Below are 16,460 nucleotides of genomic sequence, written 5' to 3'. Positions count from 1 at the left end.
TACCTTGACTACTATCTGCTAATTATAAAATATGTTTAAGCAAATCTGAAACTGTTTTATTTTTAATTCAATGATGAAAACAAAAAGATATTGATTAGCCCGATACATTGCATCGATTGGTAAATATTGGTTAATTATACGGCAGTTTTGCAGAAAAATCAACGAGATTTTCTCTTAGACAGTATATATACATGAATGATTTTAATTCAAGGAAAGGTTTATAGTATAACACTATATGCAAGTTAGACGATCAAGAATATATTATGCATCCTAAACAGACAGTATAGATATCGAAAAAACAAAACATCAAAGCGCAAAAGATCATGTTAAAACAATGAATCGTTTTCTTATAAACAACTAATACTGGTTCTTCAGTATCCACCGAGGTTCCGTTTGAAGAACGTAAACTAGCAATGCATTTATTTCAAACAATGTTTGTATTCTCAGTTAATTGTCAACATTTAGTTCAACGTCGATAATTATTCCACATATCTGACCAGTAGAAATCGACGACATCCCTTTTCCACAAAACATATCTCCAAACTGTATCTTTACATCATTCACGACGTGTGATAGATGTGGTTCCTTACCACTGTATGTTCCTTTTCCGGTAAACGTTTGGCAAATGCCATATGTTTTGACTGGATCAAGTTGAACTTCGGGAATCAGCACATTAGACGTTTTCTTTTCTGGTGCAAAGTAAACGGTTTCTTGTATGTCTCCTTTTAAAACACCGTCTTCATATACTGATATCTTTCCTCCTACCATACCTTCATGAATGGGACGGTATAGTATTGCTCCAATCAATCTACACGGCCTAGACACTGTAAAACTGATACCATCTATTTTATTCCCGTGTAGCCATGGTTCGGCATTGACGGATTTGAATCTTTTTACTCGAAAAGTGGGACGTTGTCTACGTTTTGTTGGATAGCCAGAGACTGATTCACCAAGAATGATATCCCGATATATATCAAGCTTTTCTGCCTGTGTCAGAATTCCATCGTCAGTTACGTGTGTGGCAAAATCTTTAGCACTCAAGGTTGGAAATCGAACTAACCGTAGCAAACATCCAATCTCTTCACGAATCATGTCTGTGTTTGCATGATCATTTCCTTTTTGTTTGCAAGCTTTAACAGCCCATGCTTTAAGAGCAAAATAGACATCGATTTCGTAGCATTTTAAAGACTCTTCCTGAAGAATTAATTCAACTGTAGATGGTGGAAGACTCAGAAATGATACTGACTTTAGCACTTTTGCGGTTTTCTTTGAAATAAAATTCAAACAATCCCTTTGTAGATCAACTTCTTGAAAGTGCAACGCCTGGCCCAGAATTGTGCATACATTTTCCACATTGAAGCCTTTTTTCAGAAATTCCCGACAAGTGTTTTGCAATGACGGCACGTCATATTTCTTTGAAAGGTAAATCAAGTACATCACCGAATCCGCATTGACGTCACACGATTTGGTGTATAGAAACCTACAAAGTTATGTATAATGGTTAGGACAAGCGGAATTTTGTAAGAGTGTTTATACATCGCCCATAACTTAGAAAATGGATGCATTTTTGATCATTGTTTACATTCAACTTGTTTTCTGAGGAAGAAAGTACTGGGCCCATTCTTAAAACAGTCTCATGAGTGAGTTCAGACTAAAAACAGCAAGTTTTACCTTCACTAGTACTTTCCTTCTAGCAGTGCTATAGTGGTATAACTTTCTGAATATATTACCACTTTGAGTTCCAATATCACAAAAAATAATGGATTTATAAACGTATCGAGGGCTCAACGCAATAGTGTCGTAACTCCATTTTTCAAAATTGTTCAGGAGAAGGAAAAAAATTCTTAATTTATTTGTGTTGGATATATTTGAAGTATTTGAACATGACAATGCTGTACTGTATGTTAGTTTTAAACCAAAAAAGTATATTATGTTCAAACATTGAACACAAAAGATGAATTTGATAAAATTTGACTTACTACAGTTTTCCACCTCAAAAGTCAGATTTCATGAAAGTATATATTTATGCAACACTGTCGTAACTTGACTTACGACAGTTTTCCACCTGATATTATTTCAATTTGAGAAAATATATTTATGCAACACTGTAGCACTTTTTGTCTTTGTCATTTACAATGAGAGATATGGTTTATAACTAAACAGATAATGGACAACTTTTATTATATGATAATTGTTACAACCAAGTAGTGCATCACTTGATTTGCTTATTATTCGAGTTGAGTAGAGGTCTAACTTTACACTTAAATACTAGGAAAGGGTCAGGCTGTATGAGCCGTAAAACAATGAAGCATAACTCAGAACATAACACAACATGACTGTATTACTTTTGGACATTTAATCACTTAAGTATTTAACTTGCACAACAAGATTTTGTTCATCCTGTGTCTAAAATTTAACAACAATGTTTAAGCTTTAGCAAAGCATAGGTTCATGATTTAAACATAAGTTCTAAAACAGCTATAATTAACATCATTTTTGCAAAGCTATAAAGCACACTTATCAATACTATCATCATATTTTGAAATAATGTATATTTATTTTATATTCTTTACTTTATAACAATCATTCCCATATAACTGACAAAAATTGGCAAATTTCTTGATAATTCCATCTGACTGTTCAATTAAATTTCATTTAAAAAAAATCAGCGAAAATGTTTTTGAAAATATCAGAAAAAAATGTCTTCAAAGGAATCTAATGATAATATTGACCATTGTTTTCAAATGTTTGGTTTATTTCCATAAAGGGGAAGTTCTTATCAATATACAAAATCCACTTGTCCTAATTGAGCTCTACTCAACTGGTTCAAAAACACTTGCGGTCATTGCCAGGAAATATGTTTTAGTCAAAGCAGCATTACACCAAGTAAAACAAGAAAAACTAATGAACTATGTTTTTCGGATGACTTTGAAAAACTATTTTCAGACTATAATAATAATAATAATAATAATAATATCTTTATTTTAAGAAGGTGACATATTAAGATCATGTACAAAACTGCAGAATCTTATTTTCGATATGGCCCTCTGAAACAGAATGAAAATATGGCAAATAATCATAAGACAAACATGAAGACGATGCTAACAACGATGACGATGATGATGATGATTATAAGTATGCTGTTGATGCTGACGATAATGATGCATATGATGACATGATGATGATGTTGAATCAATATTAGACAGATACTCTCAGTTAAATATAATTATGAATAAAACATCACAATTTGTATAATCACAAGTTTCCTATGAGGTACTGTTTGACCTTTATTTTATACGTATTAAAGTTTTTTGATTCTCGTATTTCCAAAGGTATATTATTCCAAACAATTCTGCTGTAATATGTAAACGATGCTTTCATATAATTAGTACGAGGTCTAGTTTGTAAAACAATATCTTTGTGTGCCATTGATCTTAGCATATGTACATTATTGTCTGAAACTGTTACTAATTCTGACATATATGATGGAGCCATGCTATTCAACGTCTTGTAAACTAATACTGCTGCGTGGTATTTACATCTATCCGAGAAGTTTAGCCATTTTAGTTCTTTAAATAGATTTGTTGATGAATCTCGTTTAGATTTACCAAGTATGATTTTTGCAATTCGTTTTTGTAAGTTATTTATTTTATTCACATATGAATTGGTTCCCTTGCCCCAGACCAAGCAGCCGTAATCAAAATTTGGCAGAATATATGCATTGTAAAACATTCGTTTTGTATCAGGTGTGAGGAAATATATTATATTTTTTAGAAGTGCAATTTTCTTATTCAGATTTTTACAAACATAATCGATTTGCACATGCCAGTTTAGTGTATTATCTATATACAACCCTAATAACTTTTGCACAACAACATTAACTATTTGAACATCATTAATACAAAGTTCAAGATTCCCAGTGTTCTTTAATTTATTTGCAGACCCTATTAACATGCATTTAGTCTTGGAAGGATGCAATGACATATTATTTAGTTGACACCACTTATTAACATAATTTAAATGATGTTGTAATTTATTTTGAATATCCGTCAACTGATATCCAGATTCATAAAGTGTTGAGTCATCTGCATATAGATCTATATTTAATGTTGGATGCATAACTGCAATATCATTTATGTATAAAATAAAAAGCAAGGGTCCCAGTATGGAACCCTGGGGTACCCCAGATGTAACAGTGAGTTTTTGCGATTTAATTTTGCCAATCTTTACAATTTGGTTTCTATTTTCAAGATATGATTTAAACAAATTCAATGCTATTTCAGAAAAATGATACAGTTTCAATTTATAAAGAAGAATTTCATGATCAACTAAATCGAAAGCTTTTCTCAAATCCAAAAATATCGCACCAACTAGTTTACCACTGTCAACATCTTTAATCCAAGTATCTATAAGTCTTATTAGAGCAGTGTTACATGAATGGTGTTTTCTAAATCCAGATTGTGTTTTGTGTATGACATCGGTTTTCTCAAAGTACAACTGTACCTGTGTCGCTATATGCCTTTCAAAGATTTTTGATATAGTTGGGAGTATTGAAATGGGGCGGTAATTATTGGGGTCCTCTTTGTTGCCCGACTTGAAAATTGGTATTACTCGTGCTTCTTTCAGTTTATCAGGGAAAACTCCATGCGCTATACTACTGTTGATAATTGATGCTATACAAGGTGTAATAGTATCACCACATTGCTTCAAAATTTTGGGGCCTACTCCATCTATGCCTGTGGCCTTTCCAACATTTAATTTATCAATAATAGTATGGACTTCATAAGGGGTAATATGTTTAATCTCAAACCTATTTGTACCTAGTTTTGTATCTAGAATATGTTTTAAGTTTCTAAAATTTGTATTCAAAAACTTTGTTTTATTTATAATGTTTGAAATGCTTACAAAATGACTGTTTAATTCGTTTACAATATTTGACGGATCTTCAACCGGAAATTCATTAAATGTCATTTTATGAGGTAATGCTGTCACAGTTGATTGATTCAAATGTGAAATATCTTTTAGATTTTTCCATAAATATGTCGGATTTTTATTGTCTTTTATTGCATTGTTGAAAAAATTCTTTTTACTTTTCTTTATCATAGAAGTTACTTTATTTCTAAGTATTTTATACTGGTCTATGTTGCCAGTTTTTCGGCATTTATCCCTGTGATTTATTATAGATATAATTTCCTCAGTAAACCAATCAGGCTGATTCTCGCGTTTCACACGTTTATCTTTGACTGGGGCATGTTTAGATAAAATGCCATTTAGAATTTCATAAAATCTTTTCAGTGCATCATTGGAATTTGACAATGAGTCTATTTCATCCAGTCCTGAAAACATCAATTCTGCCTGAAAAGCTTCTTTTTCAAATTTCTTAAAAGATCTATATTGTATAACTGTATGGCTATTAGGGGCCAATTTTGGTAATTTGTCTGTAATAGAATGTGTGAAACAAACGGGAAAGTGGTCACTTAGTGATAAGTGAGACACACACCATTCAGTTACATGATTACTCATATTCGTATATAAATGATCTATTATAGTAGAGTTATTTTTTGAAATTCATGTGTGGAATGCATGTGTTCATCAAGTTTTCTTGCGATGACTTCCCTTGACTTTGACACTGCAGTGTCCTGTGGGAGTAGGGGGAAAACGGGATGGTGGACATCTGGAATGATTTGCTTTATGCACAAGCTTAATAAATCTGTTTATTAAATTGGTTAGTTTTAAAATTGGGCTTTAACTTTCATAAGCTAATAAAATTTCCCCTTTGTCAACAAGATAAATCAATGGTATATCATCATCTTCCAAAAACACCCACCATCATCATCAACATCAGCATCTTTGCCATCACCCCAATCAGCATCATAATCATTAACATTACCCTAGTAACAGCATTGCCACCAACCACATCAGCATCATAACCATTAACACCTCCCTCATTAACATCATAGCCATCAACCACATCAGCATCATAACCATTAACACCTCCCCCATCAACATCATTGCTATCAACCATATCAGCATCATAACCATTAACACCTCCCTCACTAACATCATTGCTATCAACCACATCAGCATCATAACCAATAACACCTCCCCATCAATCCAATTCTAATGTATCTGCTAAGGCATCTTTAAGAGACCAAAAGGCAACTTCGGTACCATTTATATCTAAAGTTGTTCCATGCAGTGCATGTTCCATTACAATGTTAACAAAGTCCACAACATCAGGAATTGCATCTGTTGACCAGTATAGTCTTTTTAAATTGACATCGCTAAAAAGTTTGTCACCCCTAAATAAAAAAAAATCATCCATCGTTTCCTCATTCCAGTTTGTTGGTTGAATTGTATAGGATGTTACTAATGCGCACACCAAAGTTTGCTACACATTGTCACCCTCTGCCACAAAACACTTCAGTCTTCAGATTTCACATCATGTGACTTCAAGCAAAAGCCACTTTGCTTCCTTGATGCCAAGTAGCTTTTGCTTGGAGCATAATGTGAAATCTGAAGATTGTTGGCATCAAAAACTGACAAGAACTGTATTTGAATAAGCATTATTTGATTCCCAACCACTTTGACTAATATCAACTTCAGGGAGCAAAAATTCTTATCAAAATCACAATATTTTGCCTTAGGTAATTTTTTTCGACAAATATTAGATTTCCAATACCACATTAAAAATGCAAGCTATTTTAACTACTATGGTATAAAGGAATTAGTAAGACTCATTTATTTATCAAAATGCTACCATAAATATCCTATAAGTTTGATTAAGCAATTTATGGAAAAAGTCAGTTTTATTAGGATGAGACTTAATTCACTTAATATGCTACTGCAATAACTTATATCGCCTCAGAATATCATATATTAAGGTAATCATTTAACTTCTATAAGCACAAGTTACAATACATAACTAGGATAAGGAATATTTCATAGCTATTTAAAAAACAAAACAAATAAAAACACTTAAAAACTGTTATCTTCAGATGTGGCGTATATAAATCTTCAAAATTCTTTGGATTTCACAATTTTTAACATGTACATGTATATTTACTGTTGTTGTTTTCTTTTCTGAGAAAAGTAAACTCACAGCACCATTATTATAACATCATTTTAGTGAAATTCATTGAGTTACTACGGTGTTGCATATTTTTAAATCAAACTTGGCATAGTTTTCAGTGCAACACTGTATGTAACTCAAGTTACGACAGTGTCGCATAAATGAAAATAGTCAAATTAAGATACGACTTTTGGAAAACTTTTCATTTTAAATACTTAAAAATCGATATTTTTAGAAAATATTTTTTTATGACAGATGAAAAACTGTTAAAGTATGTGAAAAATGCAAAAACAACATTTTGTGAAAAAAATGGAGTGACGACACTATTGCGTTGAGCCCTCGGTATATAAATATATGACTTTTTAGCGTTTATAATAGTTGCATTTTATAGTCTGCGTCTTGATGCAGATTTGAGATCGATCGTTAACATGGAATGAAAACGGAATAGATTCACGTACCTTAAAAACTGTTTGAAAATGATTGTATCTACATCAGGTATCTCTATCACCGCAGACGATTCTTGTAAAGGACCGCAGAACATCGTATAGAACACCGGACTCCTGCTAGAAAGCATGTTTTTGTGGGCTCTGACAACCTCCTTCCCCTCTTCAAATGAAAATGCGATATCGCTTAGGATTTGTGTTTCAAGTAGTTGCAGGTTAGTTTCAGCAAAGTCGTCCGAGTATTGCCATGGGTCTTCGCTCTTGTTGTGCATCGTTATCTCCATCATCTGCTGAAAATAAATATTGTCGATAGAAAAGGGTAAGCAAAGTATAAGAATTGAGCACAGTACAACCAAACCAAAGCTACTAGAATCATTAAATTTAAGATGAGGCTTATAGAAAATAAATGGCAACACATGTTTAAACATTCGTTCACATTTGTCAAGAAACTGTTTCATAACATGTTTACGACAATAATCATTTCTGTCTGTTAAGAAATGTATTTTCTATTGGATTTCACGAGACATGGAAGTGCTGTAGATATTATACATACATTGTTCAAAACTGGACTAAAAGAGTATGCATTACAGAGTCTTCAAAGTCAAATAAATGATCGAATCTCCGAAATCGATTTATTACAGGCATTTAAAACTGTGCTAAATCCTGATAAATGTTTATCTATGGATCTGTCTTATATCTGCGAAAACTGTATTAAACTTCTGACATTAATTGCATTATTTAGGAATTGAAAAAAGGCAGTCATCAAAAAACAGATAAAGAATATAGATTTTACCCTGTATGTTTTAAAAACAATGTTTTTACTATCGAGGACGAATTTCATTTATGTTGATTTGCCCTCTGTGCAACTTACTTTGAAATGGTCTACTTAGGGAAAACTATATAAATTAGATTATTTTTTCTGAATGACTAAACTGATTGGACTGAAAAATATTATGTATATATTGAGGCTCAGGTTGGCTTTAGACAAAATATGGGAACTATTGATATGTGTTTTGTTTTTGTTTTACATAGTATCATAAAATACTTCATGAATAATAATGAGAAGTTATTTACTGCTTGTGTGGATTTTAACCAGGCGTTTGATTCTGTTGAAAGGGATGTTACAAGTTCATGATAGGAACTCATTAAAGTTGATGTAAGAGGTAAAATGTTGCATTCAATATTCATTGATGTTAAGTATAGATATGACAATGTTTTAAGTGATAGTCTGATACGTATGTTTGTTAGGTGTCCATCAAGGAAAATCCGTATCCCCTTTTTATTTTATATTTATTTAAATTATACAGAAGAGTATTTCATGACTAAAACCAATCAGGGTTAAAATTTAAACGTGTTTGATAGCTATATTATTGTATGCTGGTATATTGTTTTGTTGCCAGTATCAGAAGCTGGTTTACAAGAAGATGGTATGTTATTACTACAGAAATATTGTGAGTTAAGGTATAACGGTCAGGATAAAATTACTGTATTATTTATAACCCTGAAGTATGGAGTCTTTTGAAAAGTAAGCAAATAAACAAAATCTATTTAAACTTTCGTTTAGAAGGATTTGGGTTAAGAACATAAAATCAAAAATGCCTATTGTTTTCTGAAATAAAATATAAAACTCTATATAAATTTGATTCGTGTTACCAGTTATCTATAAATATAGTTTTACAACTGGTTATCTACTGATAATTTGCGACTTTCACTTAGTACGTTGTAACACGAATATTCTCTAGTTAGCCAGGTTGTATGTTACTTCTAAGTTGAATTCGCAAACCATAAATATATAATCTGTTAGCGCCTGAATCAGGAATGCATTTATGGGTAACTGGTAATATGAATATTATCTAGTTAACTAGTTAGTAAGTTACTTACTAAGTGGAATTCGCAAATCATGACTAGATAACCAGTTACTGCTAGAAGCCAAAAATGCCTTTATAGATAACTGGTAACACGAATCTTATCTAGTTAACCAGGTATTATGTTACTTATTGAGTGGAATTCGCAGAGCATTACTAGTTAACCTGTTAATGATGTACAGCTAAAATGGTAACAGGTGGCAGTTCTGGTCACTTTCAAGCCAGTTTTTAGTCTTATGATTTTTATCTGACCGAAAGAGTTTTACAAATATTAACTAGATAGGTATATAATTATTGCGAAAATTAAGTGGTTAACATGAAACAATGCCCGAACGTTAACATGTTATCTTACGGCAGTTATATGCCACTAAACATTTGTAATGCATCACGATATTGAATACATTAAACCTTGATGATAAAATCAAAACAAACGATATGTGTACAGATAGCGTGCTATGGTGGTGAACAGTCCATCTATTGTGAACAAAATATATACGACAATTACCTTATTTACCTTCCTCTCTTCTTCACAAACCTCCATGATGAAAATGATTTTCACAAGTTATTATGCAGGTTAAAACTCGAGGTCCTTTTTTGAAAACATGAATCGTGCATTTTCAGAAAATGATGAAGTGCTGGTTTATCTATAAACACTTGTAATGCATGTAAAAGATAACCCACTTAATGACTAAAGCTGTTGGTTTATCAACAAATCTTATCCAACAATAGTCTCAAGTACCTTCCCCTTACACTATCGTTATTGGGTCAGGCAAAGGCCAATAACGGCGGCGCCCTGTGGACACTATAAGGTTATCATTTATTTTACTTTTGTTGATCACGTTAATAAACAACGGCATTTGAACACTCTTAAAATGTAAGAAAATAACAGTATACTCCATTTTTTTTGTGATCTCATGTCTAGAAAGAAACATTTTGACTCAAGTGAACTTTACGTAATTCGGATGTTGTGCACTTTCGGATGTTTGTCAATTCACTTCACCTTCTCTGATTCAGACTGATGGTTAAAATGGGAAATTTAAATGGGTAATGGAACGTGTAAATATAAATATAACACTATTTATTGCAAGATTTGTTTGTTTGCATACAAATTCAATGTTTTATGTTTCAAATTTCCCAGTTCTGTTGTTTCTCTTTGTTACTTTTCCTGGTCAGCAGCATAAGTGGAAAACTAACTTCATACGATATGTAAAATTGCACTAGCTGCTTCTAAAAAGTAGCTTCATCACATTGCCAATAGAGCATGACTCTCATGTCAGGCCTAAAAAAATATGTCTGTTTCCTGTAACCCGACCGACCGTGATTTTTTACCACCGACAGCAATTCTTTCCCCCAAAAAATTCTAGAATTTTTTTTTTAGTGATCTCTGGCCTGTGATGACAACGATAATTTAGTCGTGTACAAATTCGTCGCATGGTTCCGGTTTGGCAAGTTAGCAATGGCGAAGAGCTTATTGGCTGTGACATTAACTTGTCCAAAGCTCAATAATAACAACGTCAATAAAGTCATATTGCCAATAGAACACACCCAGACGATACACAGCGTATATCTAGTAGTGCACAACAAGGATGTTCCGTGCGATTATTCAGCAAGGTGCTCGGTAAGTTCAACATTTCGGAAGTTTCGATACTTCGGTGAAACTGCCGATCATCACATGAAAATGGTTATAGCTGGTGCCGAAAAAAATATCCAATTAACGATCCTTCATGCATATATTAAGACAGAGGTCTATCCCATTATCTTATTTTTACAAAATCATTCGTTCTCTAAGTTCATTTTCAGAAAACGACGTGTACTTTCGTTTTTCTGTTTTCAGAAAATACGGTCCGTTATTTAGTTATTAATAAATGTAAACCTCCTTTAACTTTTAATACCAAATTTTAGATGTGAAGATACTGCAGAAGTCTGAATATAGTACAGCTGGTTGAACACATTCAGAATGATCGGATCACTTTGCATCCATTAATACCATTTCTATCACATGGTGGTCACAGTAGCCAGTGTTAAATTCATGAATCCAAGCCACTATATTAAAGATCTATAGCATGTTTAATACAAACTTTTCAGACTGCTATCGAAGCTGATGGGTTCCAAGTCTCCAAGGAGATGACATTGGCAGACCTAAAGGCTGTGGCCGACATGCGGGCAGTGGCATTTCATTGTGCAATGGAGCCTGGAAAAATTCCTTCGACCTATGAGTCTGGAAAACACCCTGCAGCTGCTGTTGTAAATGCCTTTCAAATCCTCATGGATGGTGAAAAGGTCAAGATTAAAATAAAATCTACCTGGTATGAATTCAGACAGTCTTGATCATTTGAAATGTATTTTAATTTTTAACCTAATACAGAACAGTGTTTCGCTAGTGAGGCAACTGCATGTTAGACACATCATACGACTAAAATATAGTTTAAAGTGCAGTAAACCCTCATTTAAAGAAGAACTGTTTTTCGGAGTACAAAAAGCATAGCAGAAAATTTATGTATGAATTTCTGCAGATGCAGATAGTCATTTATATAAAATATGTGTCCAAATTTCTCTTTTCAGTCACAACAGAAAGGATGAGCTGTACAATGATGTCGTCAAGCTCATGGTGCAGAGAAATCTAAAAATGCACAAAAGCAGTGTTGCAGACGAAGGAGAATACATAGTTCAGGTGAGTGGTGAGACATTTTTAAGTCCCCCTCGCTATCTGTCCGTCCGTATGTTAGTTTATAGTTTAATCCGTGCAAAACACTTTTTGTCCCAGTCTGAGTCATAACTATTCAAAGGAATTCAATGAAACTTCACACAAATATTGGGTATGATGTGAAGGTATGCAAGTAACAAGAGTAGGGCCCTTGTCATGGTCACAGGCAAGCTCCTTAATAGTTTTGCATGAATTTCCATACATGTTATTTTGTGTTTCATGCATAATAAACTAAACTGAGTAAGTATAAATTTAAGTATCAATAGAACTTTACAGAACTGTTAGGCATGATGAAGAGTCAGGTTGTGCCTACAGGGTCTTGGGCAAGGTCACTTTAATAGTATGCTATTCAAGGCACCACTTTGGGGGGGGGGGGGCATTTGTCAAAAGTGACACTAAAAAGTTTATACTATTAAGATTTTCTCAGTCTTTCTCGTCTATAGTATTTGTTTTGTCTATTTCAGGTGATCACCAATGCCCTTTGGTGTCTGACAAATCACCATCTCACCATAAATGACGCGGCCAAAACATATAGAGACGCCATACCAGTGCCAGAAATGTTTGCGCAATTCCAAGGCTTTAATGATTTAAAAGGAAAAAAACTGAAAAGTCAACCACTTCAGCAAGCAGAGTGTGACAGTCATGCAAATGCTTTAGTGAATATTATTACAAAACCAATATTTCACAGCGATGTACATTGGCAGCAGTTCAAGGAAGAGGTTGAGTGTCTGGCAAAGTGTCTTGTTCACTATAAAATGTATTTAGAAAACATACTAAAAGTCAAACACACAGACACGATCAGCTAAACCCTCCTAGAACTGTTGGAAATGACAACTCTGTAGAATTTCGGGCCAAAACTCCTTTTGTGTATGATAAATATAAGTTGTTTGATGAGGAGGTCAAAAGCTGTGATTTTCTGAAGCCCATACTGTTTGATGAAAGTGTACATCTTGCCTCACCCTTTGAAAACAGAATGCAAATGAAAAGGTTCTTTGACGAACTCAGTCTATCTGTTGATGTTGACCTGTATAGATATTGTCCAGGAGGAGATGTATCTACTATTATGTTTGTAGCTTAAGTTCCATCTAATAGGTCTGCTAATGATGCCCATATTCAGCCTGTCAGAGTCATAGCTCAAATTCATAACAAATTACCAGAGTACCATACAAGGGCAATGAAAAGGGAGTTTAGACCAAAAATTAGTCTCATTGCTAAAATTCAGCCAGGAATTTTAGATTTTGTGTACAAAGAATTGGCCCTTGCCGCATCTGTTGCTTCGAACCCAGAAATGCAACAACGAATTAAATTGATTTCATTGGGTGAAACAGGTCTCGTTCCTGATCTGCGAGAATTAAACAATGGCCGACCATCTGACAAATTTGATTTTTTTCTTTGAAAAACTAGAGGAGGTAGTGGAGAACGTAACTGCAGCAGATAAAAGGCGGCATAGGGTAGCACATTTAAGCCATTGGATATCCCTCGGTGATTTAATTAGCCAAGCTGCTGAGAAATGCCCAGAAGGAACCCTGGTACCCTCTAAAAGTCTAGTACGTCTCCAGTTTACACCGCGCAATCCATATACTCATGCAGCATTGAATTTCACAAGCCGTATACCTGTCCAGTATAAGATTCAGAAGCGACAGCTACGAGTTCAGCATCTAGATCAACACTACTGTGCTGCGCAGTTCAAATATTTCAAGTCTAAAGCTATTGAACTGGGACCAGATGCCATCATGCTGTGTTGTGACGACAAAGCGAAAGTCCCAGTCGGAGATCCAGGTGTGTTGGTGTCCACCGGTGTTCGTGGCAAGAAGACGTTAGCTCCAGTTTCTGAAAGTTTGGAAGCACTGGACCACGATATGACGAAATCTAGTTTATGTCCTTCAGTATACCTTGAAAGTGAAATTCCACTTGATATTGAGAAGTCATTTGTGCGTGGACAGGTCAATGTGGTGGTAAATGACAGTGTTTCCAAACCTCTGGGCCATTTCGGCATGCAGCCATTATGTGTACCATCCTTGCAAAGCGTGACCGTTACCGAGAGTACTTTTGCGTTTTTCAGACGGTGGCACAGATCAACGCAACACTTTGTCTGTTAAATGTGCTGCAATCTGCATCTTTAAAGAGATGAACTTAGACATGTTGAATCTTGGACGTTGCGCACCAGGACATAGTTGAGTAAACCCAGCCGAGCGGATCATGAGTATGCTTAACTTGGGTCTACAGAACTGCGCGCTCGAAAGAGCAGACGATGATGGCAAGTTTAAGTCCTGCAACAGTATGGCACAGATTAGGGAACGCACTGAAAAACACCCGGAATTGAAGCCAGTATGGGAAGCATCCATTGGTCCAGTGCAGAAAAAGGTAGAGGAGCGATTCCAGAGGCTAAAATTGAAAGATGTTCCTTTTAGACCTTTTGATCCTGTCTCGGATGAGAATATCAGCTTACTGCAGCGCCATTTGAGGGCACTCTTTCCGGAAATGGATCTCACTAAACTGCAGAAAATCCACACGAAGAAGACCATGTCTTACCAGTCTTACCTTGAAAAGCATTGCAGACAGCGTCACTGCACATTCCAAATCAGAAAGTGTGAGGATGAAGGGTGTTGTATTCCACCCACAGTTGATCGCCAAAACCTTACTTGGTTACCCGATCCCATCCTTGATGGAGAACATTACAAATCATACTCTGATGTAAAAAATCAAGACACAACAGAGGAGGATCGTCCGACATATCAGAAGGTTGAAAGTACGGAAAGGAAAAACACACAAAAACCTAAGGGCAACTTGAGGAGTGCTCCATTGTCCGTGCAAAGAAATGCTGATGAACGAACACATGATGCTAGTATCTTCACTGCACAGAATGCACGTTCCGTCACCGAGTGTTGTGAGTGCCGCAAACCTCGTGTCATTTATACTTAGCATAAACTCACTGAAAGGCAATTGGTTCAGGTTACGCTACAGCTCTCTGAATTTGACTACACATGTGGATCATCACCACACCAGCAAACAAACTTCACGGAGTCGTCCATGTGAGAACGCAGCTTTCATGTAGGGACCCAATCGAACTGGCATTTTACAGTTCTGAAGTTGGCAGGAAAGACTTGTGTTGCTTCTGTGCCACCCCACAAGCAGAAATCAGTGCTGAATTAAAGAAACAGTTCGAAACTGTTTTACCTATATGCCCCGAGTGTGTGGCTGCAGGAAGGAAACCAATATGTCAGCGGCCATACAAGAATGGACTTGATAAGCCTAAGGATAAGTAAATGGTACACTTCTTCCCAAAATACAAAGTTTAAAAACTTGTTCATTGTAGATACTGTACGTGTACTAGTTTTGCTGTTTTACTGTTATAAAAGAAATGGTATTAATTTTTGATCAGTCAATCTATTAGATAATTAGACTTAGCTTTTTGTATACTTATTCTAGTCTATATGAACCTATTCTAGTCCAATCTATCATTTTATCATTACCCGAGTCAGTAGGTAAGGTTTAAGTGTTCAAGCAGTGGACCATGGGTCTACATTTGTCCCAAAGACCTATTAAATTCTGACAGCGCTCAAAGAGTTAAATGGTTTATGCATAAATAGTAGTCATTGATTCTAGTCATTTATTGTTCGGAGTATTGATTATATATGTTTTTTGGGAGTTTCTTGCCATGTTGTAACAGCGGTTTCTTGCTAGTCAGATGTTATAGTCTAGTTATGATTCTTACCATGTCTAGGAAACTGTTTATTTTATAATAGTTGATATGTACATTTAATTGTAATACACTGTTATATTATGTAATGTTTATGTAATGTTTAATTAAATGTTATTTGATTCACTTTTTAACAGGGTTGTATTTAAAGTGTAAAAATAAACTGCTTCCCTGGTGAACATACTGGCAATGCTCAAAATTGCACATAATGTTGCCACCGCTGGGATTCGAACCCAGGTCTTGCCCTTTAAAAGGATGCATTCTACAACTGAAATACATGTACAATGGCTGTCAAGCTAGCAGTTTTAGCTTATTTAATGCAGAAAGTTTGAATATACATTTATATATCACACTGGTTTCTTTTTAAAATAAGTCACCTGCACTAAACATAAATATTGGATCATTCTGACATTTAAATACAAGAATAATAAAAAAAAACAACACTCTACCTACCGACCCATATTTGTTTCAGCATGTTACAGGAAACAGACATATTTTTTAGGCCTGAACCTCTTGTATTACGAAAAACTTATCATATGACAGGTAACTATGGTTTTAAAGAATGATCGTGACACATATTTAACAATATACAATACATGTCCGGTTCTATTTTGGTTATTCTCCTGCAAGAATTGACGGAGTTTTGGCCTATTTCTAAAAAATAATAAAATAGTTT

General features: G+C 34.6%; 2 protein-coding genes across 4 annotated transcripts; one reads left to right on the top strand and one right to left on the bottom strand.

The window, feature by feature from the left end:
• Nucleotides 1–66: 66 nt before the first annotated feature.
• LOC128240222 (BTB/POZ domain-containing protein 6-like) lies at nt 67–10,067 on the bottom strand. Of its 3 annotated transcripts, none has more exons than XM_052956764.1 (3): nt 9,895–10,067; nt 7,531–7,805; nt 67–1,480 (listed from the first exon to the last, which is right to left on the bottom strand). In XM_052956764.1, exons 1-3 carry the CDS (start codon nt 9,919–9,921, stop codon nt 448–450), a joined length of 1,335 nt encoding a protein of 444 aa, XP_052812724.1. In that variant the 5' UTR covers nt 9,922–10,067; the 3' UTR covers nt 67–447. The 3 variants fall into 3 exon arrangements, with proteins under 3 accessions (XP_052812724.1, XP_052812707.1, XP_052812717.1); XM_052956747.1 differs by having other exon boundaries at nt 9,886–10,058; XM_052956757.1 differs by having other exon boundaries at nt 7,531–7,802; nt 9,886–10,058.
• Nucleotides 10,068–10,110: 43 nt separating this feature from the next.
• Nucleotides 10,111–12,893, top strand: LOC128240237 (uncharacterized). Its single transcript, XM_052956774.1, has 5 exons — nt 10,111–10,189; nt 10,759–10,998; nt 11,466–11,686; nt 11,943–12,051; nt 12,549–12,893. The coding sequence occupies exons 2-5, from the start codon at nt 10,837–10,839 to the stop codon at nt 12,888–12,890; spliced, it is 834 nt and encodes a 277-aa protein (XP_052812734.1). The 5' UTR covers nt 10,111–10,189; nt 10,759–10,836; the 3' UTR covers nt 12,891–12,893.
• The last annotated feature ends 3,567 nt before the right edge of the window (nt 12,894–16,460 follow it).

Source organism: Mya arenaria, chromosome 1 (genome assembly GCF_026914265.1).
Source record: "Mya arenaria isolate MELC-2E11 chromosome 1, ASM2691426v1".
In the NCBI taxonomy this organism is placed as follows: Eukaryota; Metazoa; Mollusca; class Bivalvia; order Myida; family Myidae; genus Mya; species Mya arenaria.
This window is presented reverse-complemented; position numbering and strand designations above follow the sequence as displayed.